Source organism: Arvicanthis niloticus, chromosome 2 (genome assembly GCF_011762505.2).
Source record: "Arvicanthis niloticus isolate mArvNil1 chromosome 2, mArvNil1.pat.X, whole genome shotgun sequence".
NCBI lineage: Eukaryota > Metazoa > Chordata > Mammalia > Rodentia > Muridae > Arvicanthis > Arvicanthis niloticus.
In genome coordinates, this window is record NC_047659.1 from 89641409 (window position 1) to 89661613 (window position 20205).

Below are 20205 nucleotides of genomic sequence, written 5' to 3' on the forward strand. Positions count from 1 at the left end.
GACAGGGGTTTTCTAGGGAGGGGAAATGGGGAAAGGGGATGGCATCTTAAATGTAAATAAAATATAAAATAAAATTAAAAAAAAAAAAAGAGCTGCCATTCTTCCAGCTAGGCAACTTTAGAAGGCATTGCTCCAGTCCACTGGACGTGGCTTCATGTATCTGAATCTTGGCTGTGTAAACTTCATTATCATTCCTATGTGTTCCTAGGTCTCGGGCAGACCAGGAAAGAAGTTAATTAACTGTTTGTCCTCACAAATATTTCAAATCACTTACTATTGAATACCAACAATGTTCCAGACAAGAGAGACATCAGAGACACAGTAATGCTTGCCTGTCCTCACACAGAACATGATAATACACAAGTACAATCATTTCTGGGGAAACAATTTCTACAAATGGTCAGATATAATAGAAGTGGAGACAGTTCCATAGATAAGTGCACTGGAAGGGCCCTGTGACGTGGGAGCTGCAACTTACAAGAGGGCAGATAGTCATGCTGGTGAGAGAGGCAAAAGCAAGATTGAGAATTCAAGAGTAGCCTGTGCTGTGTATGAGAGAAGGGAGAGGAAAGATGGGAAACAACCAGAGAAGAATATTCCATGGCAGAGAGAACATCCAGGAATAGCTGTCCACTGGACTGAACTTGATGTGCCAAAGAAGCCAAGAGCAGGTGCAGGCGGTGTGTGCCGCCTCTGTTTTGGCCCACTCCTGCTTCTTGCTCTCTGCCTTTGTACTGTCTGCTGAACCTGACATTGTGGTAAAGAGCCCTGCCCAGATTCCTCTCTGTGCTTGGATGAGTGAATCTCCTGTTAGCAAAGCTTTCTTTTCTCTGCCAAGCCCCGGGCACTACTCAGCTGACAACACTCATTTCAGCCTCACAGAAGTGACCTGCTGGATATTGGCCGTAGGGAGCAGAAGACACAAGGCAGTGTGTTCCCCAACCATACGCCTGCCAGATGTCCAGGGCTTCCTGCAGGTGCCTCAGAACGACTACAGTGAGGGCTGTCATTCTCATGCCTCACTTTTAAGCCTTGTCCCCAGTCAGAGGCTGGAAACACTAAGAATGCAAAAGCCAGCTTCCATCCAACCGGGAGGCCTTCTGGGGAGCTACAGCTGATGATGACGGCAATTTCCCTTTTCTAACACAGCTAGGTTTTCTTTCCTAATTATTGGGCTTTTATATTAACTATCAGTGATACTTACGTGTGAAAAGTTGCTGAGTAAAAATAAGCATTTAAACGAAGATTAAAAATATTACAGGCTGTGTGCTGGTTCCAGAGAGTAGCTAAGACATTTCCTGATTCAATGAATCACTTCTGGGCTTCTGCTTCTATGAAGCCATGAACCTCTTGCCAGACCCACAGTTTCTAGCATTACTACATTCCTGTGTTGATGACCGACCCTCAGAGCCTGGCATGACCTCTACCCCTGACTTTGTCCTCTGCTGGGCCTGACCATCCTCAGAGCCTCTCTAGCTTCTGATGGCTTCTCACAGCTCCGGGTTCCAATGCTGCTCATGCAAGGCCTCTAGTTCCCACTGCAGCAGCAGACCTTCCTGGCTGTTAGTGCTATTCAACTAGCCACTAAGCCCTGTGATACTGTTTTTGTCCAAATGAGGGAAAAGAATTATGTGACTTCCGTAAACTTAATTGCAGCTCAACTCACGTTTAAATTTTAAAAAAGATTTGTAGTTTGGGGGTTTGTGTAACTGGAAAATATAGAGATAGAATTAGGCTCCAGAGCTCCAGGGAATCAAACGGTACCAGAGCACATTCATTCTGTCTCCCTTTTTCTCTCCTCATCTTACCCTTACATCTGCTTCTCCCGATAGCCTCATAACCTAAAAGCAGACAGCTTTCAGCATACATTGGACTACTTGCCAAACCCTTGGGGAAAGAGGGCTTCTCTACCAATGACTCCATATTAAGCACCCTGGTTGATCTGACATATAGAGCATGCATCCCATATTAGTCCTGACATAATAATCACCGTGGACAAGTAAACATGATCTAGGATCAGCAAGGCTGGCTCAGGTGCTCACTCTCTCTCCCAGGGTAAGAGTGGGACTAGACAAGACAACTATTGAGGGGCTATCACCAAAGAGAGCAATGGAAAATTACAATCTGGAGTTGCTTTCTATCAAATGCCTATTACATGCTTTTTTTGCCAAGACAGGGCTCCCTTCTGTAAAGCCTGAAATTTTTGCAATTTCTCCTCGCAAGTAAGCACCTTTCTTTACTATATGACTCTTATTTGGACAACGGGATCTTGATGTTGTTTAGATCTGGGATATCCCCTGAAGGCATATAAATTGATGGTTTGGTACCCATCCTGCAGCCCTGTTGGGTGGGGTAGAATCTTTAGGAAATGAGACCTAGAGAAAAGAAGTTTGGTCCTAAGGGTATAGCCTGGAAGATGTTGGGACCCCAGCATCTCCTTTGTCTGTTGATTCCTGGATGTTGTGAGATGAGCAGCTTTGTTTCACTGTTCAGCCTTACTACAGGCCCCAAACCACGGAGCCAAACAACCATAAACCAAAACCAAGATCCAAACAAACCTTTCCTCCATATAAGACTAATAACCTTGAGCATTTTATGACAGTGACAGAAAGCTAACACAGCTCTGCTGTCTCCAGCAGGCAAGCTCTAGCTACTTGCTGTTGGAACTTTTGAATTGTACTATTAGAGAGAAAATATTTAGTTAGAAAAAAAAAAGAAAAAGAAAAAAAAATCCCTTGCATCATTTTACATACTTAACATGACAGAATGAAATAACATGGTTTGTGCCAAAAACTAAAACGCTCTGTGTGAAAGTGAGGCTGCTGTAAGTTATCTTGCTTGATAGTTACCATGCTGGTGGGTAAGTCAAACATGCCTAAACCATCAGAGGGAGGAAGGGAAAGGCAGAGACAAAGAGGCAGAGACAGAGACAGAGACAGACAGACAGACAGACAGACAGACCAAATTTCCTGAGGACACTCACTCTCGTTTTCAGTGTAGGTTAACAAGAAAAGTCTGTGTGCTACGGGAGGAGTTACTTTTTTGTTTTAACAGATACAATAATAAAGGGAAGGGCTCAGGACTCTAGCTTGGTTTTTTTGACTTTTGCCCACACCTTAGAATATGTTAAGAAAGTTTTTATTCATAATTATTCTCCTCTTAATTCTTAGCAATACAATATAATGCCTATAGTGGAATTTTAAGAAAACCAAATTTACACATACCACAACTAAACAATTAAATTACGGATCTAAACTCAAAGAGGGGTCCTGGAAATGGTCAGCTATATAAATGGTTACTAGTTCCAGTGCAAAGGCTAAAACTGAGTTTTAAAGTATTTTGGCTAAAAATACCCCACCTCAATCTCAGGTTTGCTCCATTTCTCCCTTGAGAAATTAAGTTTGTCTCACTCAAGTTGTGGGCTCTCCATCTAACCCAAGGGCTACAAGAAGCCAAATGTGTTACACCGTAACAACAGGAAAGATATTTTGTGCGCATTCCAGGAACAGGAAAGATCCCAGCACCCATCATAGGTTCCAGGGTGTAAAACTATACTCATTTAAAAGCATTTCTTTCTCAAGGGAGGCTCAACAGTTAAGAGTACTTGCTGGTCTTACAGAGGATGTGGGTTTCGTGCCAGTTCCCAGCACCCATTTGGGGTTGCTCACAACAGCCAGTGACGATGGTCCTTGTGATCCCAGCGCCCTCCTCTGGTCTCCACAGGCACCTGCACACTTGTAGTGCACAGACAGACAGACAATCCAGCACTCACACATACACATAAATAAAAATAAAGTTTAAAAGTAACACAATAAAAAGATAGCACTGTCATGGGATCCCTACTTTGAAAAGAGCTCATTAGGTGTCCTAGGTAGGGTAACTAGTGCTGTGATAAAGCACCATGACCAAAGCCAGCACAGTAGAGAAGAGTTTTCCATAGTTCAGCCACTCAGGCACCCAAAGGGCACTGTAGCCATGGTCCAAGAGGCCAAAGCGAGTGCTCAAACTGGCAAAAAAGACTGGCATCTCATATATGTTACTGGTTTTGCAAGGATGCGTAATACAAGAGTTACAGGGTCATGCTGGCTTCCACCAACATTCAGGAGACAAGACAGTGAAGTCAGGCAATGTAGCAAGATTAAATTCTTTGAAGGAACTCCTGAGAGGACTATGCATAAAGCATAGTGAGAGCAAAGCCTAAGTTAGAATGAAGACTCCAGGATGTTGAAGATGCCAAGAACATGGGGCATTTGCCAAGGCAAGTTGCATACCCCAACTAAAGAAGCCATGTGGACTGCATGTGACACAGCTATAGAGGAGATAAGTACCCAAGCCTGTCTATCATGACGCCACATGTTCTCAATATCAGACATGGAGCTAAAGTGATCAATTCTACCCTAATAGCTTTGCCTTTCTTTGGTCTCATCTATGCCCTTATTCCTCCATTTTGGAATAGGAATTCTGTGTCACTGTATGTTAGAAGTACATGACTCTCTTTTAGATGTAATAGGGGCTCACAGCTAAGGGACTGTCTTGAATTTCAGTAGAGATTTTGGACGTGTATATCTTAGCAGTACTAGAACTATTAAGACTTTAGGGACTCCAGAAGTTAGACTAGATGCATTTCTCACTGTGAGATAGCTATGAGCCTTTGGAGGCCAGGCATGGAATGTTTCTGAAAAATCTGAAGTGTTCCACACAGATTTGTATTTTGAACAATTGTTTCCCAGGTGGCAGATTCTAGGAGGCTTTAAAAACTTTGGAGGCAAAACCTAGCTGACAGAAAGGGACAGACTTCTGGAGGTTATGCTCTGCCTCTGGCTCCTGTCATGCCCCTCCAAGTCTGCTGTGATATGAAAAGGTTGCACCACACTCTCCTGCCATCACGCTTTCCCTGACATTGTGGGTCGAACCCTCTAAAAACCATGAGACAAAGCAAATTTTCTCCTCCCGTTCCCATATGGAGTTATTTCTATCACGGATTATGGCTACACAGATACAAGAGTATTTAATACAGATGTAAAATTATAGTTTATTTTAAATGTCAAACCTGATCCAGTATTAGAAATATAAAAGGGATGGAGAGATGGCTCAGTGGTTAGGAGCACTTGTTGTTCTTGCAGAGGACCCAGTTTCAGTTCCCAGTACCCACATGGCAGCTGACAACTGTCTGTAACTCTAGTTCTTATACCCTCTTCTGGCCTCCATGGGCACCAGGCACACAGATGGTACACATACATGCAAACAAATGCACATACTCACAAAGTAAAAAAATAATACATATATTATTAAAATTAAAGATTATATATATATATATACACACATACACACATCTATATATAATGCCGTGTGTGTGTGTGTGTGTGTGTGTGTGTGTGTGTAATGTATATATAATGTATATATGGGTATATACATCTTTAATTTTTTCAGGCTAGAGTTCCCACTATTGTGCTTTCTTTTCCAATTCAACTGCCAATTTTCCAAAATCTCACAGAACAGTTTTATTCTAATCAAATCTCACCATGCCACTTTACAGCAATTTAAATTTGGTTTAAAGGCGTCTGGGCAATCACCCCAATTTTTGTTTTTAATGTGTTTCATTTGTTCTTCAACTTATGACTTTGGCAACAAGAAAATGAAGCACAGACAACACACAGAGCTGGGGAAATATCTGCAAATTACCTAAGGGTTTGGTGTTCTGACTGTTTCCTTACAATTCAACAAAAAAGACAAAGGATCTGAATAGATGCTAGTAAAAAGAAGATACCCAAACGGGTAATGAGCACATGACAAGATGCTTACTGTCATTAGCCATTAGGGAAATCTACACTGAAGTCATTAAAATGTGGGTACACAAAAATGACAAACTATAACATATATTACAGTATAAAAAGATACCCATAAGACTTCTCCTATAATCCAGCCATTCAAGTGTAAGGTATATGTCCAAAAGAACTGAAAACACACGTCCACAGGAAAGCTTACACATTGAATATTCATAGCAAGCACCATTATTCACAGCAGTCAATAGGCGAGTCACCCATCAAACAATGAATGGATGCACAAAATGTACTGAGTCAAGACTATGAGATGCTACTTAGCGATTTTTACATTTACTTATTTACACAGATACATACACGAATACGTACCATGTCTGCACATGCAGGCATGTGTAGAAGTTAAGGAACAACTTGCAAGAGCATGATCTCTCCTTCTGCCTCTCAGGTCATTGGCTCCTCGGCAAGTGTCCTACTGAGCTATCTGGCTGGCCCCAATTCAATGACCTTTTAATAAGTAGTAAGAGCTGAGAAGGAATACAGTTCAGTGGGAAAGGACTTGCCTAGGACACAGGAGGCTTAGGTTCACCAGCACCATGAGGACAGAATAAATAATAGTGATGACATTCTGATACCCACTACAATATAAATGAAACCTAACAATACAATAAAATATTACAAACAAAAGAAGCCAGTTCTAAAAGACAACACATTTGACTTCAAATATATGAAATGTCTATAACAGAAAATCCACACAGACATAAATAGATTAGTGACTACTACAACTCTGGGTACTGAATGGATTGGCATAATTGCTAATGGGCACATTTTCTTTGTGAAAAGTTAAAAAAAGTTCCCAAATTAAATAACAATGAGATTGCCAACTCTGTGAATATACTAAAAACCACTGAGTGGTAAACTCTGTAGCACATTAATTTTACCTAAAGTGCTGGGTTTTTTAAAATGGTTTTCAACAGAGAATTAAATCTCCAAGAAGAATTAAACAGTGGGAATACATAATACCAGCTACCTTGCATCTATATGCTGTTTCTGATTTGGCATGTCTAGAAACCTGTATAGACTACATTAAAAAAAAAAAAAAAAGGCATCCTAGTGAGGTGTGGTGTCCCACACCTGTAATCCCAGGATTTGGGATTTGAGAGGTGGAGGCAGGAAGATCAGGAATTCAAGGCCAGTCTTAACTACACAGTGAGTTCAAGGCTAGGCTGAGTTGCACAAGCTCCTGTCTTATTATACATAAGCAGGCCAAAAACAGAGCAGCAAAGGGTTATAGCCCTTCATTCAGATGAAGATCAGAAGGAGTTTCTGTGCTTGGCATACTATAGAAAAACCAAATGGAAAAATGAGGGCTTAGGGGGATATCCCTGTCAGTAAAATGCTTGCAAACACAAGGACCTGAGTTCAATCCATAGAACCCACATAAAAATGCTAGGCACAGTGAAGGTTACTTGGGTTTGTTTGTTGGTTTGTTTGTTTGTTTGAGACAGGGTTTCTCTGTGTAGCCCTGGCTGTCCTGGAACTCACTCTATAGATCAGGCTGGCCTTGATCTCAGAAATCCGTCTGCCTCTGCCTCCCAAGTGCTGGGATTAAAGGCGTGCGGCACCACTGCCCAGCCGAAGGTTACTTGTAAATCCCGAGTTCATGATGCCAAGACAAGGAGGTCCCTGGGGCTCACTGGGGCTCACTGGCCAGTCTGTGCAGCCCAGTTGGTGAGCTACAGGCCAGTGAGAAGTCCTGTCTCAAAAGGAGCTGATAGAAATACCTGAGGGTGATATCCAAGGTTGTCCTCTGGCCTTCACAGGCACACACACCTGTATATACACATGCACACACACAAGCATACGAACAGAGGGAGGAGAATGGGTGGAGTAAACTTCTATCATGAAAATCAAAGATGGGGCATATGGACTCAGTATATTGGGTTTAACTATCCAGGCTAATTACTTAATTACTGACCCTGCCATGCCCTGACTCTTTAAGTCAACTTTGATATACATCCTCTCTCTCTCTCTCTCTCTCTCTCTCTCTCTCTCTCTCTCTCTCTCTCTCTCTCGGCTCTCTTCTCTCTTCTCTCTCTCCACCCCTCCTTCAACCTCCTCCCCTTCCCTTCCCCTCATCACCCCGTGTGTGTGTGTGTGTGTGTGTGTGTGTGTGTGTGTGTGTGTGTGTGTGCAGGAGCTTCTGCAACTCAGCCTAGCCTTGAATTCACTGTATAGTTAAGGCTGGCCTTGAATTCCTGATCTTCTGCCTCCACCTCTCAAATCCCAAATCCTGGGATTACAGGTGTGGGACACCACACCTCACTAGGATGCCTTGTTTTTTGTTTTTTTTAATGTAGTCTATACAGGTTTCTAGACATGCCAAAACAGAAACAGCATATAGATGTAAGGTAGCTGGTGTTATGTTACTATTGTCTATAATTATGGTTAACCAAAAATTATTCTATATAATTATGAATTATGAGCACAAGCTAGCATAATACATCACTTGTCGAACATTTAACTTGGAAACCCTAAGAACCATCTAGCTAGTATCAAAGTCACAAATATGTGTTTCTATTAAGTATAATGAACATCACTTGTATGCCATGTGATTTTGCTGGAAGACTATAAAAAAAACAAAAGGAAAAATGGTGTTTATCATCTATGTGTTGAACAAATTCAACAAGCCCAATCCCTCCCTTCCTCCCCTCACCCTATCTCCAACTGTTTGAATCAAACCAATGGTCTCTTAGATGCTAGGCAGGCACTCTACCTAACTGAGCTGCATGTGCCTTCTTCTTATCTCTCTTTTAAAATGGATACTTTGGCTATGGAGATGGTTCCGTGGATAGGAGTGTTTACTCTGAAAGCATGAGGACCTGAGTTCAGATCATAGCACACATGCAAAAGCTATTACATGCCTAGCTGTAATCCTAGTTATGTGTGGGCATGGGTGGGGGTGGAGCAGAGACAGGAAGATAGCTGGGGCTTCCTGGCCAGCAGCCTAGCTGCAGGTTTAGTGAGAGGCCCTGTTTTGAAAGAATAAGACAAAAGGTGATAGAGAACTTTGTGGTCATCAGTTTCACGGAGATTCATGATACACCATTCTAAGTATAGTGGCCTGTACAGGCTGTCATTAAAAAATAAACAAACAAAATGCATAGATTGGGTGGCTTGAACAACATGTATTAAACAATTCTGGAAGCTAAGAAGTCCCAGATTAGATGCAGTGTGGGCAGGTTCTGAGGAAGGCCCCCTTCCTGATTTATGGACTACTGCCTTCCTCCTACATCTTCACAAGATGAAGAGACAGAGTCTGTGGACCCTTTGGCACTAAACCTGATCTCATCTAAACTTTCTCCAAAAGACTTACTTCTTACAGACCTTCACACAGGGGGTCTATCTGCAACATATGAGTGCAGGAGACTATGGGTATCCGGCAAATATTCAGTGCATAACAGTTGGCAAAGGAGGCCAACTTAAAAATGAGAACCATTTATACATAATGGCTTGGCAGGAGGAAGAAAAGCTGAGCTCTATATTTTAAAACACTTTAAGATAAATTTCAGTGTAGAATACTTACATGCTGGTTATTGTTTGCAGTAGTGACTTGAATGGGAAATTCATTTTTAAAAATGTCTCCCATGCCTCCAAGGAAAACAGGCACAGGTGACAAGTGCTCTGGGTAGGAGTAGCTTGGAAGTAATAGTCAGTCATAACTACTGACCTTTCTGAGTCAAAGCAACAAAGAGAAATGTACCTCTGTGGGCCTTTTCATTGTGGATCCAAGGAGACTGGGAAAAGAAACATCAGTCCTGTGGAGTTCAGTTTTTTATTTGTCTGTTTGTTTTTGTTTTTCAAGACGGGGTTTCTTTGTGTAATCCTGGCTGTCCTGGAACTCCCTTTGTAGACCAAGCTGGCCTGGAACTCAGAGATCTGCCTGCCTCTGCCTCCCAAGCACTAGGATGAAGTGTGTGGGCCACCATGCCCTCCGAGTTCTATCTTATTGGAAATGGTCACTTCAAATCTTACTGAGTCTTTCATTTCTAATTGTTGACTCTAGAGATGGTGTGAGCCACCTACTAGAGGACCTAAATTATGTGGCTCTCTTCCAGGATTCCCATGTAACTGAAGGCATCCCAAGATGTTGTATCACAATGGCTAAGAAACTCTCATTTACTCAGATCCCCCAAAGGCACATTATTCGAGCAATTCTTGACTCATTTTCGGCACAGTAAATAATATTCCTATGACTGAAATATTACAGTTATCCCAAGTTACTGCAACATTTTCCAGTTAGAGCACTAAAAATGTGCTTAAAGTTCTACAAGATAGCAGTGCAAGGGAAGTATTCCTGGGTACTAATGAGTCTTAGGAGCCCCAGGAAAGAGAAATCTATTTGGAGGATATGTACAGTGTTTGTATTTGTTCAGAGAGAATAAGTAAAGAACAACTCATCTGCCTGTGTTTGAGATGAGAAGTAGGCACACTAAGTCATGGCTAATCTATCATTAGACAGTACTCCATCCTCCCAAGACTTTACCTTCCTCCTGCTGCTGATCCATGGCTGCCCTCTCTTTGTGGACTTTGGAGCTATAGTCTCAAGTGTACATGACCTGCATGTAACTGGACATAGCTTTGGACTGTAAGTACTGAGCCTCAACTGCCGTTTCCAGGAAAAATCTCATGTACATAGACTTGTTTGAACGGATCAGATCCTTCTAGAACAATGAATCAAGAACACCCACAAAGAGTAAGCACACAGGACAATGCTACAATGTTACAATTCAGCTGTTTTCAAGGAAACATGAAATGTTGTCTATATTTGTATTTTCTGGAAATAGAATAGAGCAAATAGATTTCTTAGTAGGTCTAGTCAGGCATAACCAAAGATTAAGAAGAAATGAGGTTTTTTTTTTTTTTTTTTTTTTTTTTAGACCTATCCATGAAGGCAGTTTTGCATGTCACTCACAAGTGCTGTGTGGAAAAGAACTGAAATAAGAGCCAATTTACCTAAAAGTTCCTGAATCCAGTTCAAGGAAAGACAGGAGAGAGAAAAATACAGATAGCAGAAATAGCATTTCAATGCCCACTGTTCACTATGTCTTTTGTAGACACAATATCTATCTTCTACTCCAGTAATACTTAACTTTTTAGATTCAATCCATAAAAAAATTTCAACACCAAAATTGCCATGGGGAAAAGCTATTTTACATATGTGTGTATATATTTATATGTGTGCATATATATGTATATATGGATATAATAAGCATATATGTATATGAAGATATATATATATTTGAAAGCTCCAAAGTCATTTTTCTGCCTTTCCCATTAACGTACATTTTAAGAGAAGCAATATTGGAATTTAACTCTTTGCATAGTATTTTTGCATAGTAAATGTTTAGTTAGTTAGTTAGTTAGTTAGTTAGTTCTTAAATAAATCTCAGAAATATTTGGAACATGGGTTTTTATTGTGTAAATGTGCACTTAGCAGTCCACTTGAAAACACGCATCTAGACAGCATCACAGAGACAGCTGAAAAATGCTCCATGACAAAAAGGGGAAGCTATTACAACACAATGGGTTAGAATGATGACAATTTGAGAAAATATGAAGGGAAATTCCAAACGTTATTTTTTTCCAAATATAGTCTTTTAATATCTCAGATATCTTGGTTTCCATGGAAATTCCCAAGTGTCTAGGAAATATAATTTATTCTGACTTTGAAACTTTGACTTCTCTTCTCCACAACATCCACACATAAATTGTAATCTTTTCACAATCTTACAAATGTCACCACAGATAATTCAAGTCTGTTTGCTAGTATCCAGTGTGCTTGCAAACCTCAGTGGACCGCAGTCTGATTGTACTGTTTACTGTTTAAAGAGCAAGAGCCATTTACGAGTAGGGGAAGGAAAGGTGAGTCTCATGGTAGCCCACACACATTTTACCAGCCATTGCACAAGAAATCACAAGAACAGTAATTCTTTCATCCTTCTTAGGTCCTGCAGCTCTTTTTGAAAACCGGTTCAGTGTCCTGTAACCGGGTAGCATTTTGGTCAATTTATTTCTTTTTAATTACTTCTGAACAAGCGAAGAAATCTATAATCTATTCTGTATGGTTTGAGACATTTTTTTTTCTTATCTCTGTTATGCCCTTAAAACAGGTGGAGGAGCCCAGTGGGTTTTGTTTTACTCAGAGATTGTAAAATTATCTGAAGACAATGTAAAGTTTAACTTCACACGCTCTTTAAAAAAACAAAACAAAACCGGTCTGTGTTACTAGAAACAAGCCAAAACTGACACGTAAAATAGAGCTCTTTCAAAAATAATTATCTTATATAGGAAATAGTAGCGCAAAAACACATCTTTGACTTATCGAGTTAACATTCCTTCTTCAGTAACAAATTCCCCTGGAATCCTTGCTCCTATTTGTAAACAAGAGCTAGAGGCAGCGATGCTCCTGAGCACCAGAGGGTAAGCGGTGACGCGCGGAGTCAGAAGCGTTGGGCAAAGGTTGTCTGGACAGGTCTTTCGCCAGAACCCTGTACGGTACCATCCTGCCAAAAGAAGCCCTGTCCCAACTCTTCTGCTTCCAGCCTCTGGGCTGGAGGTGATCGCCCTCGCTTAACTTAAACCTCCTTCAATTCCCCCGCACATGGCCAGGCACCCCGCACCCCAGGGCAACTCTTGTGTCCTCGGGGAAGCCCGGCCCGTTGGTGGCCCCGCTGGTTGGCTTACCGAGCAGCGAGCCAATGAAGATGACGACCTGCACGGTGGTGGTGAACTGGCGGTACAGCTGTGCCTCGCTCAGCTCCCCGAACGCGCTGCGGTTGGCGCCAGCCTCGGCGCCCGACGTGTTGTGCGGGTGGCTGGTGTTCGGTGACACCCAGCTGCTGTTGTGCCCCATAGCTAAGCCGGGGGCTTACGCTCGCCCGCCCGGCCTCTGAGCCCAGCTCACAACCGTTCCAGCCCCGGGCGCGGAGAGACCAACGCTCGGGAGCCAGGCAGCGTCCTGCAGAGCCGGGCGGCCCGCTAGCCCCTCACGTCTGCTCATTGCCTAGCCAGCGGTCCGCGAGGAGGGGTGGGAGGGAGGCGCGGCCGCGCCCCATGCCTGCTTCCCCTGGGCCCGTCAGCAGCCACATGGAGGCGGCACGGTCACAGCGCATCTCTGGGCCCTCCTCCCGAGGGGAGGGGGGCAGGCTGTGCGGCCAAGCCCACCAGCACACACATCGGTGGCTGCGGAGGACCCCGCGCACGCTCTGGTCCTCTCTCCCTACTGGGAAGGGAGTATTTGGCTGAAGCTATATTTCAATGCTGCTGGCTTCGAGGCTGGGGCGATGCAAAACCCCATGAAATGCCCCAGTCTAGTGATCATAGCTAAAAGGGTGGGGGCTAGACCCCGTAGGCAGCTAAGGCTGGGCAGCAGGCCCTGAGTATCCCCAGCTTGGCCCCGCAGACTCGGCTGAGCGCCAGGACTCCCGGACGCTCAGCTGGGGTCCAATCCCTCCTGCCCAAGGCGGCCCGAACCCCTGGAGCCGGCTCTTGCAGCCTCCTTTGCCTCTACAAGCCGCCCCCACCCTTGGCCTCAGACCCCCCACCCCCACCCCCATTCCAGGTCGGTTCTAGGCTTGAACAGATTGTCGTGACCTAGCAGACACCAGGTAGGACGCCCCTAGCGGAGCAGTGGCGCCACCCGCTCCGCAGCCGAGCTCCCAGCGCGTGCCTGGGGTAGTCGGGGCCGCGCGGCAGGCAGACTAGGTCATGTGACGCACGACCCACCCACCCCCAACTTCCCCCCCCCACACACACACACACTGCTGGGGAGGGACGTAGCGCCATTTTGCCCCCAGTGGAGCGTGACTTCGTCGCGGGGCGCGTGGGAGGCGCGCAGTTTCAGTGTCTGGCTGAAGGATGCGCTGCGTTTGCTGCTGTGGTTACTGCCCCAGCGTTCTTAGAGGTGCAGCCTGCAGGCTCTAAGACGTTTGCCACTGCTATCTGGTCAGGGAGCCCAGCCTCCGGGGGTCCCCCAGTCAAGCCAAAACCCCGTCAAGTCGAGCCATAGGTGGACTAGGGGAATCCACTAATGGTTTCCCAGGCCCTTTCATTGGGCCTTAACCTCCACAAGAGGCACTGCTAATGAATTCATCAATGAAGAATTGGAGGGGGTTCCTGCAAGCTGATGTAAAGCACTGGAAGTTGGGATAAGCAGGCAAACAAGAAATAGTAAAGCAGGAGGAGCAAAATGGAAACAAAGAAAGATACCCAAAGAGAAGAGAAGGAAAATGGAGGAATGAGCTGGGCATGCTAGTGCATACCTCTAATCCCAGAGTTTTGGACGGAGAGGCAAGAGAATCAGGGATTTGCTACAAAATAAATTGCCAGGCTTGAATATGTGAGACCTTTCACAGAAAAAAAAAAAAAAAAAAAGGAGGACACCTTGATCCCCAAATTTGAGACACACATGCCTTATGAAAATACAGAACCAAGGACAAGGTACCATCAGTCTTACAGTCACGTCTTAAGTGAATTTTCCACTGACTACAATGATGAGTCAAGGGTAAGATTTATGTATGACATGAGCTTGGACATCATTTAAATGTTATACTTTCCGGTGACTGCACAACAAATTCACAAAATTCAGTGGCTTGAACAACCGATCTCCTCGACAGTAGCTCAGTCAGTGGCAGAGACTGGAATATGAAGGCTATTCGTGGCTGGCAGGAGATACTAGCTGTAACTTAGAAGTCAGCTGCAACTGTCCTCTGAGTAATCTACATGTGGCCCTTCCATGTTGCTCCTTAGCTTTCTCATAGGCAACTCTGTTCTTCAAGAGAGGACACACAGAAGCTACACTGACTTTTATAAGTCATTTTAGAGTAGACATGGTATCATGTCCACTGCACTAGGTTTATTGAAGCAGTCACAAAACCACACTGTATTTAAGCCTCAGGGGTGTCAGTGACTAGTAAGACATGTAGACTATGTATATGAAAATGTAGAATATGGAGCATGAGATTGCAGTCATTAAATAAAAATATGTTAAAAGAGTTTCCTATTGAAAAAAAATTAATTTAGATATTTTTTCCTAGAATTGGGCATGGCCAGGCCAAAAACCGAGGGGTTGTCCTGATTTGCTTAGGCTACTGTAACAAAATGCCCTATACCAAGCAGCTTATAAGCAACAAAGTTTTGTTTCTGGTAGTTCCAGACTGGGAGGTCCAAAATAGCACTAAAGCTTGTACACAGGAGAACTTGTTTCCTTTTATCTCTTCATTTGTGTTCAGAAGAATTCTTGGATTTTAATATTCTTAGACATTTATTAAAAAGCAGGAAGGGTCTCAGGTAGGAGGGAAAAAGATGGAATTGGATTTAGGATACTTGCAAAAACCAAAGTGATGGTTAAGTAAGACGGATCCTATAGACTGTAGTTTTCTTTCTTTCCTCCTGACCCTCATCTCGAACCACTCCTCCATGTGGCTTTACTGAAGGGAGAGAGAAGAGAAGGCTGGAGAGACAAGTATTTTCTCAGCCCAGTGGTGGGTGACATCTCATCTCGAGTAGGCAGTTCTGTATTTCTATGAGGCTAGTGGTGTGCCTGTAATCCTGTGCCTATAGTCAGTGGTTTACTGTGTAGACATTACTCGTGTTGACAGTTTCCCATTCTCTTCTTATAGACACACAGAAAACGGTCTTTCTCAACTGCCCTTTCAAGTAAGCAAGGCTGTGTGACTATTATGACTAATGAAATCTGAGCAGAAATGATGAGGTGTTTGTAGGCTGGGACAGTGAAATGCTATTTCTGCTTACCCAGGCCCTCCTCTGCCCTGTCACAGTGGTTGGGAAGGGAGTCTTGTTCTGAATGGAACTGCCTAAACACAGAGCAGCCTCTGAGTCACCACATGGGAGGACGCATGTCCTGGAGACATAGCCACCCACAATAAATTTTGTGTGAGCAAGAAATAAACATTGTTGTACTGAGCTACAAATATCTTTACAGTTACTCCTTCTTACAGCACAATCCAGCCTGTGCTGGCAGACAGTCATGGAAACAGGCCTGCATATTTAAGGGAACATACTTTACTTATATGCATAGCAGGTATTAAGTGGGATACTTTAAAAAAAAAAAAAAAAAACTCTGTGTATATTGGTAATGGAATAGAACCTTCTTGGTCCTCAGGAAATTAAAGTGGTAATGGATAATAGAGCCTCTGGGAACCTTTGAATTAAACTGCTGGGCTTTTCCTGTCCAAACTGTGGCAGTCTCTGATAAACTTACTTGGCTTAAATGGCCTTTTGGAGAGTATTTAAGCTTAATATGGGTGATAAGCCATTTCTCTTCTTCTGCAAACCTAAAGTGGCTTTTGACACAAGCAAACATACAAATCCTCTCAAGATCCCGGAGTCCAGTATAGCCAGGGGAGGGGGCAGTGGAGGCAAAGGAGGCAGAGCATGAATAGTGATCTCTCAAACCTGTGCCATTTTCAGCCCTCTACCTCTGTAAACTTGGTGTCTTCCTCTATCAAATAGACATAGGGGGAGAGGAGCCGTTTAGAGAGGACTTTTGAGGAGACTGAAGTACTGAATTAATAAAAACTTCAGGGTCAGATATGTTAAACTTCATTATTAGATCAAGTTCTGTTTATTGATGATTAAAGAAAACAAATACCACAGAGGGGAAACATTTCCCTTCCAACATATTAAAGTATTCTCTCTGTAGGCTTCAATAAAATATTACTTAGCAGACCCTGTATTCCCCGCCCCCCAAAATGAACAAATCACTATTTTTCTTCCTTTTTTTCTTTTTAAATCAAGGGAAGGTGTTCACAAAAAGTCTTTGGTAGTAGCCAAAGCTGACCTTGAACTTACTTTGTAGTCAAGGACTTGAACTCTTGATCCTCCTGCCTCCTGAACGCTGGAATGACAGATGTGAGTCACCATACCAGGCAAGTTATTTTTCAATTAGCAAAGGACACAGTAGCTTTTTGAAAAAAAAAATGCTTAAGATTTAGATATCCATAATCATAAATATTCAATGTTCTATAACTGTCTTATAGGCAGGTGTGGTGGCACACACCTTTAACCTCACCTCTCAAGATGTAGAAACAGGTGGAGCTCTAAGGTCAAGGCCAGCCTGGTCTAAATAGCAAGTTCCAGGCCAGATAGAGCTATATAATGAAAACCCTGTCTCATAAAAGGGAGTAATATTAATATAGTCCCTTATATATTCTAAACTATTTCAATATATCAGTTGGGGAATGGTTCTCCATGGGTCTGAATCTACAAATATGTTTTAGTAGGCTTTGCACCTAAAGACTTGATATTAAAGTTCTCAAGGATATTACAGAAATAGAAAGTTTCTTCCCTCCCAAGGAAGCCTCTATAGTCACATACACACCAACGTCACACACACTCACATACAGATATGTACTGATCATAAAGCAACCCCTCCCCCACTAGTGCTAGGGATTAAAACAAATGCCTTACCCATCTTAAGCAAACACTCTATCACTGCATCACATCCCCAGTCCAGACCAGTTTCAATAGTAAATGGCAAGACTCATAAATTAATGTATATAATCTGGCAGTGCAATGTTAGGGGAAAAAATCTCTTCTATTCTAAGAGACTAGAACTTTTACTGGACATCACAGCCAGAGTAATTACTATGCCCTGAGGTTACTTAAGACTGCTATCCTGTTCTGCACTCAGCCTGTTTAACCTGCCTTTAGAATAGTGTAACAACCAACAGTTTTTGCCTTGGAATTGCCATGTAATCAACATTTACAACCTAAGCTAATGCATCACTGCAATCTTACACACTCTTCCACTACCCTGACCAGAGTAATACACCCACATTCTAATACTTATCTGCAGAAAGCAGCAAAAATAGATGTTGGAAGCAATCTTCTAATATCCACCATAAATGTTGAATCCAACACAAGGCTATTGCTTGCTGAGCAGTGAAGTTACTTGGGTGCTATGGAGTCTGTGACTTACTCCCTTGTAAAACTCCATTAAGATTTCTATAAAGTATCACTCCTTCCCTGAGATGTTTTCTGTGCTGTTCAATAAAGGCAAGGCAAGGCAAACCCTTTACAGATGACAGACACAAGGACAAGGACAGATTCACAAGATACCTTTGGGTGGGCACAGATTCAGACTCCCATAGCAGACAGGGTAGAAGCACGGGGAGTGTGAAGGTGAGACTTCATATCTCGGCTTGCTCTTGGTTAAATGAAACCTGGGGGAAGTGCTTTGATTTCCTTCCTTAATGTGACTCCAATATATTATTGGTGAGTTGGAGTTTATTATTAATGAGTTTAAACCAGCCTCACACATATATACATAAGTGCCCACAAATATCAAGATGGCAATAAGACTTTAGGTAATTTGTATTGTGTATTTCTGGAGCAGCAGGAACAGCCTTGTGTCTCCTTGTCTGGCTGCCAGGCCACAGAGAGCCTTTACCTACCAAAAGTGAAAAAGAGGAACAATTCAAAAAAGGTATCCAGAAAAATAATGCCAAACACTCTGTAATTAACAACAAAAAGTCTTGATCGTAGAGAAAATTTACACTAAACCTTGTCATCACTAAACTTCTGGATCTAGTTAATCACAGGAAAAAAAGAAAAATCTTGAAAGTAGTTGAAGAGACACACAACATTTGTTATAGAGAAAAATCATTTGAATGATATCAAGTTTCTCACTGAAACCATTATAGGTCAGAAAGAAGCGGTGAGACACGTATGCAAGGTCTGCTAGGCAGAATCGGGGAATGCAAGTAAACCCTACAATAATGCATCCCTTATAGTTGAAGTGGTGATTCTGGAGGATATTCCAAGAAAGAACTCTCATACACTACTGGTGGGAATATAAATTAGCACAGCCATTATGGAAAACAGTATGGCAATTTAAAAAATACAATTAGAAACTGAACTACTATAAAATCATGTGATCCTGCTACTGGGCGTCCCAAAGGAAATGAAATAAACCACTCTTTCAAGGCACCTGCACTGCCATGCTTATTGCTGCTCTGGTTCACAATAGACAAGATACAGCATCCATCTAGGCATTCATTAATGGCTGAATAGATATATCATGAAATAGCCATATAATGGCATCTCATTCCACCATAAAAGTAATGAAATTCTATCATTCATAGCAGCATGAATGATCCTGGAGGACACTGAGCTAAGAAACAGGAATGGGAAAGCTAAAGATGTTCGTCTCACCAAAATAGACTCCTGGTAACAGGAATCAGGAAAGGAGAGGGGAGAGAGATAGACAGAGGAGAGTTGTGGTGGCTGGAATGAAAATAGTCTTTATGGGCTCATACATTTGAATGCTTGGTCTCCAGTTGGTAGAATGGTTTGGGAAGGTTTAGGAGGTGTGTCCTTGTTCGAGGAAGTGTGTCACTGAGGTGGGCTTTTCTATTTTAAAAGTTCATTCCCTTCCCAGTTAGCTCATTCGCTTCTCTCTCCCCTCTCCCCTCTCCCCTCTCCCCTCTCCCCTCTCCCCTCTCCCCTCTCCCCTCTCCCCTCTCCCCTCTCCCCTCTCCCCTCTCCCCTCTCCCCTCTCCCCTCTCCCCTCTCCCCTCTCCCCTCTCCCCTCTCCCCTCTCCCCTCTCCCCTCTCCCCTCTCCCCTCTCCCCTCTCCCCTCTCCCCTCTCCCCTCTCCCCTCTCCCCCCTCTCCCCCCCTCCCCCCTCTCCCCCCTCCCCCCTCTCCCCCCTCTCCCCCCTCTCCCCCCTCTCCCCCCTCTCCCCCCTCTCCCCCCTCTTCCCTCTCCCCTCTCCCCTCTCCCCTCTCCCCTCTCCCCCCTCTCCCCTCTCTCCCCCTCTCCCCCCTCTCCTCCCTCTCCCCTCTGTCTCTCTCTCTCTCTCCCTCTCCCTCTCCCTCTCCCTCTCCCTCTCCCTCTCCCTCTCCCTCTCCCTCTCCCTCTCCCTCTCCCTCTCCCTCTCCCTCTCCCTCTCCCTCTCCCTCTCTCTCTCTCTCTCTCTCTCTCTCTCTCTCTCTCTCTCTGTTGTTATCACAAGATGTAAGTTTTCACCCACTGCTCCAGGGCAATGTCAGCCTGCTGCCATGCTCCCAACCATGATGATCATGGACTCTTAACCATCTGAAACCATGAATCTTCAAATTCTTCCTTTCATACATGGCCTTGATCATGGTGTTTTATATGACAATAGAAAAGTCATTAAGATAACAATTAAGTAGCATAGAAAAGCTGGGAGATGTCCGGCTGGGTGGGTATGGTAGTGTACCTATAATCTCAACACTGGAGATACAAAGACAGAAATCCCAGAGCAAGCTAGCTAGCCAAACAAGCCAAAATGGCAAGCTCTGGGTTCAGCAAGAGACTCTTCCTCAATAAGGTGGAGAGCAATCAAGAAAGACAGCTAACCTCGGGCCTCTGCACACAG

The 20205-nt window shown here is 43.5% G+C and overlaps 1 protein-coding gene across 1 annotated transcript in view; it reads right to left on the reverse strand.

Annotated features, from left to right (window-relative positions):
* The window catches only part of Gpr176 (G protein-coupled receptor 176), a 96568-nt gene extending 83255 nt beyond the window's left edge, over window positions 1-13313 (reverse strand). Inside the window, exon 1 of the mRNA XM_034496246.2 lies at window positions 12525-13313. Coding sequence (XP_034352137.1) covers window positions 12525-12693 — 169 coding nt within the window. The 5' untranslated portion in view covers window positions 12694-13313. The remainder of the gene's footprint in view (window positions 1-12524) is intronic.
* Window positions 13314-20205: the final 6892 nt, after the last annotated feature.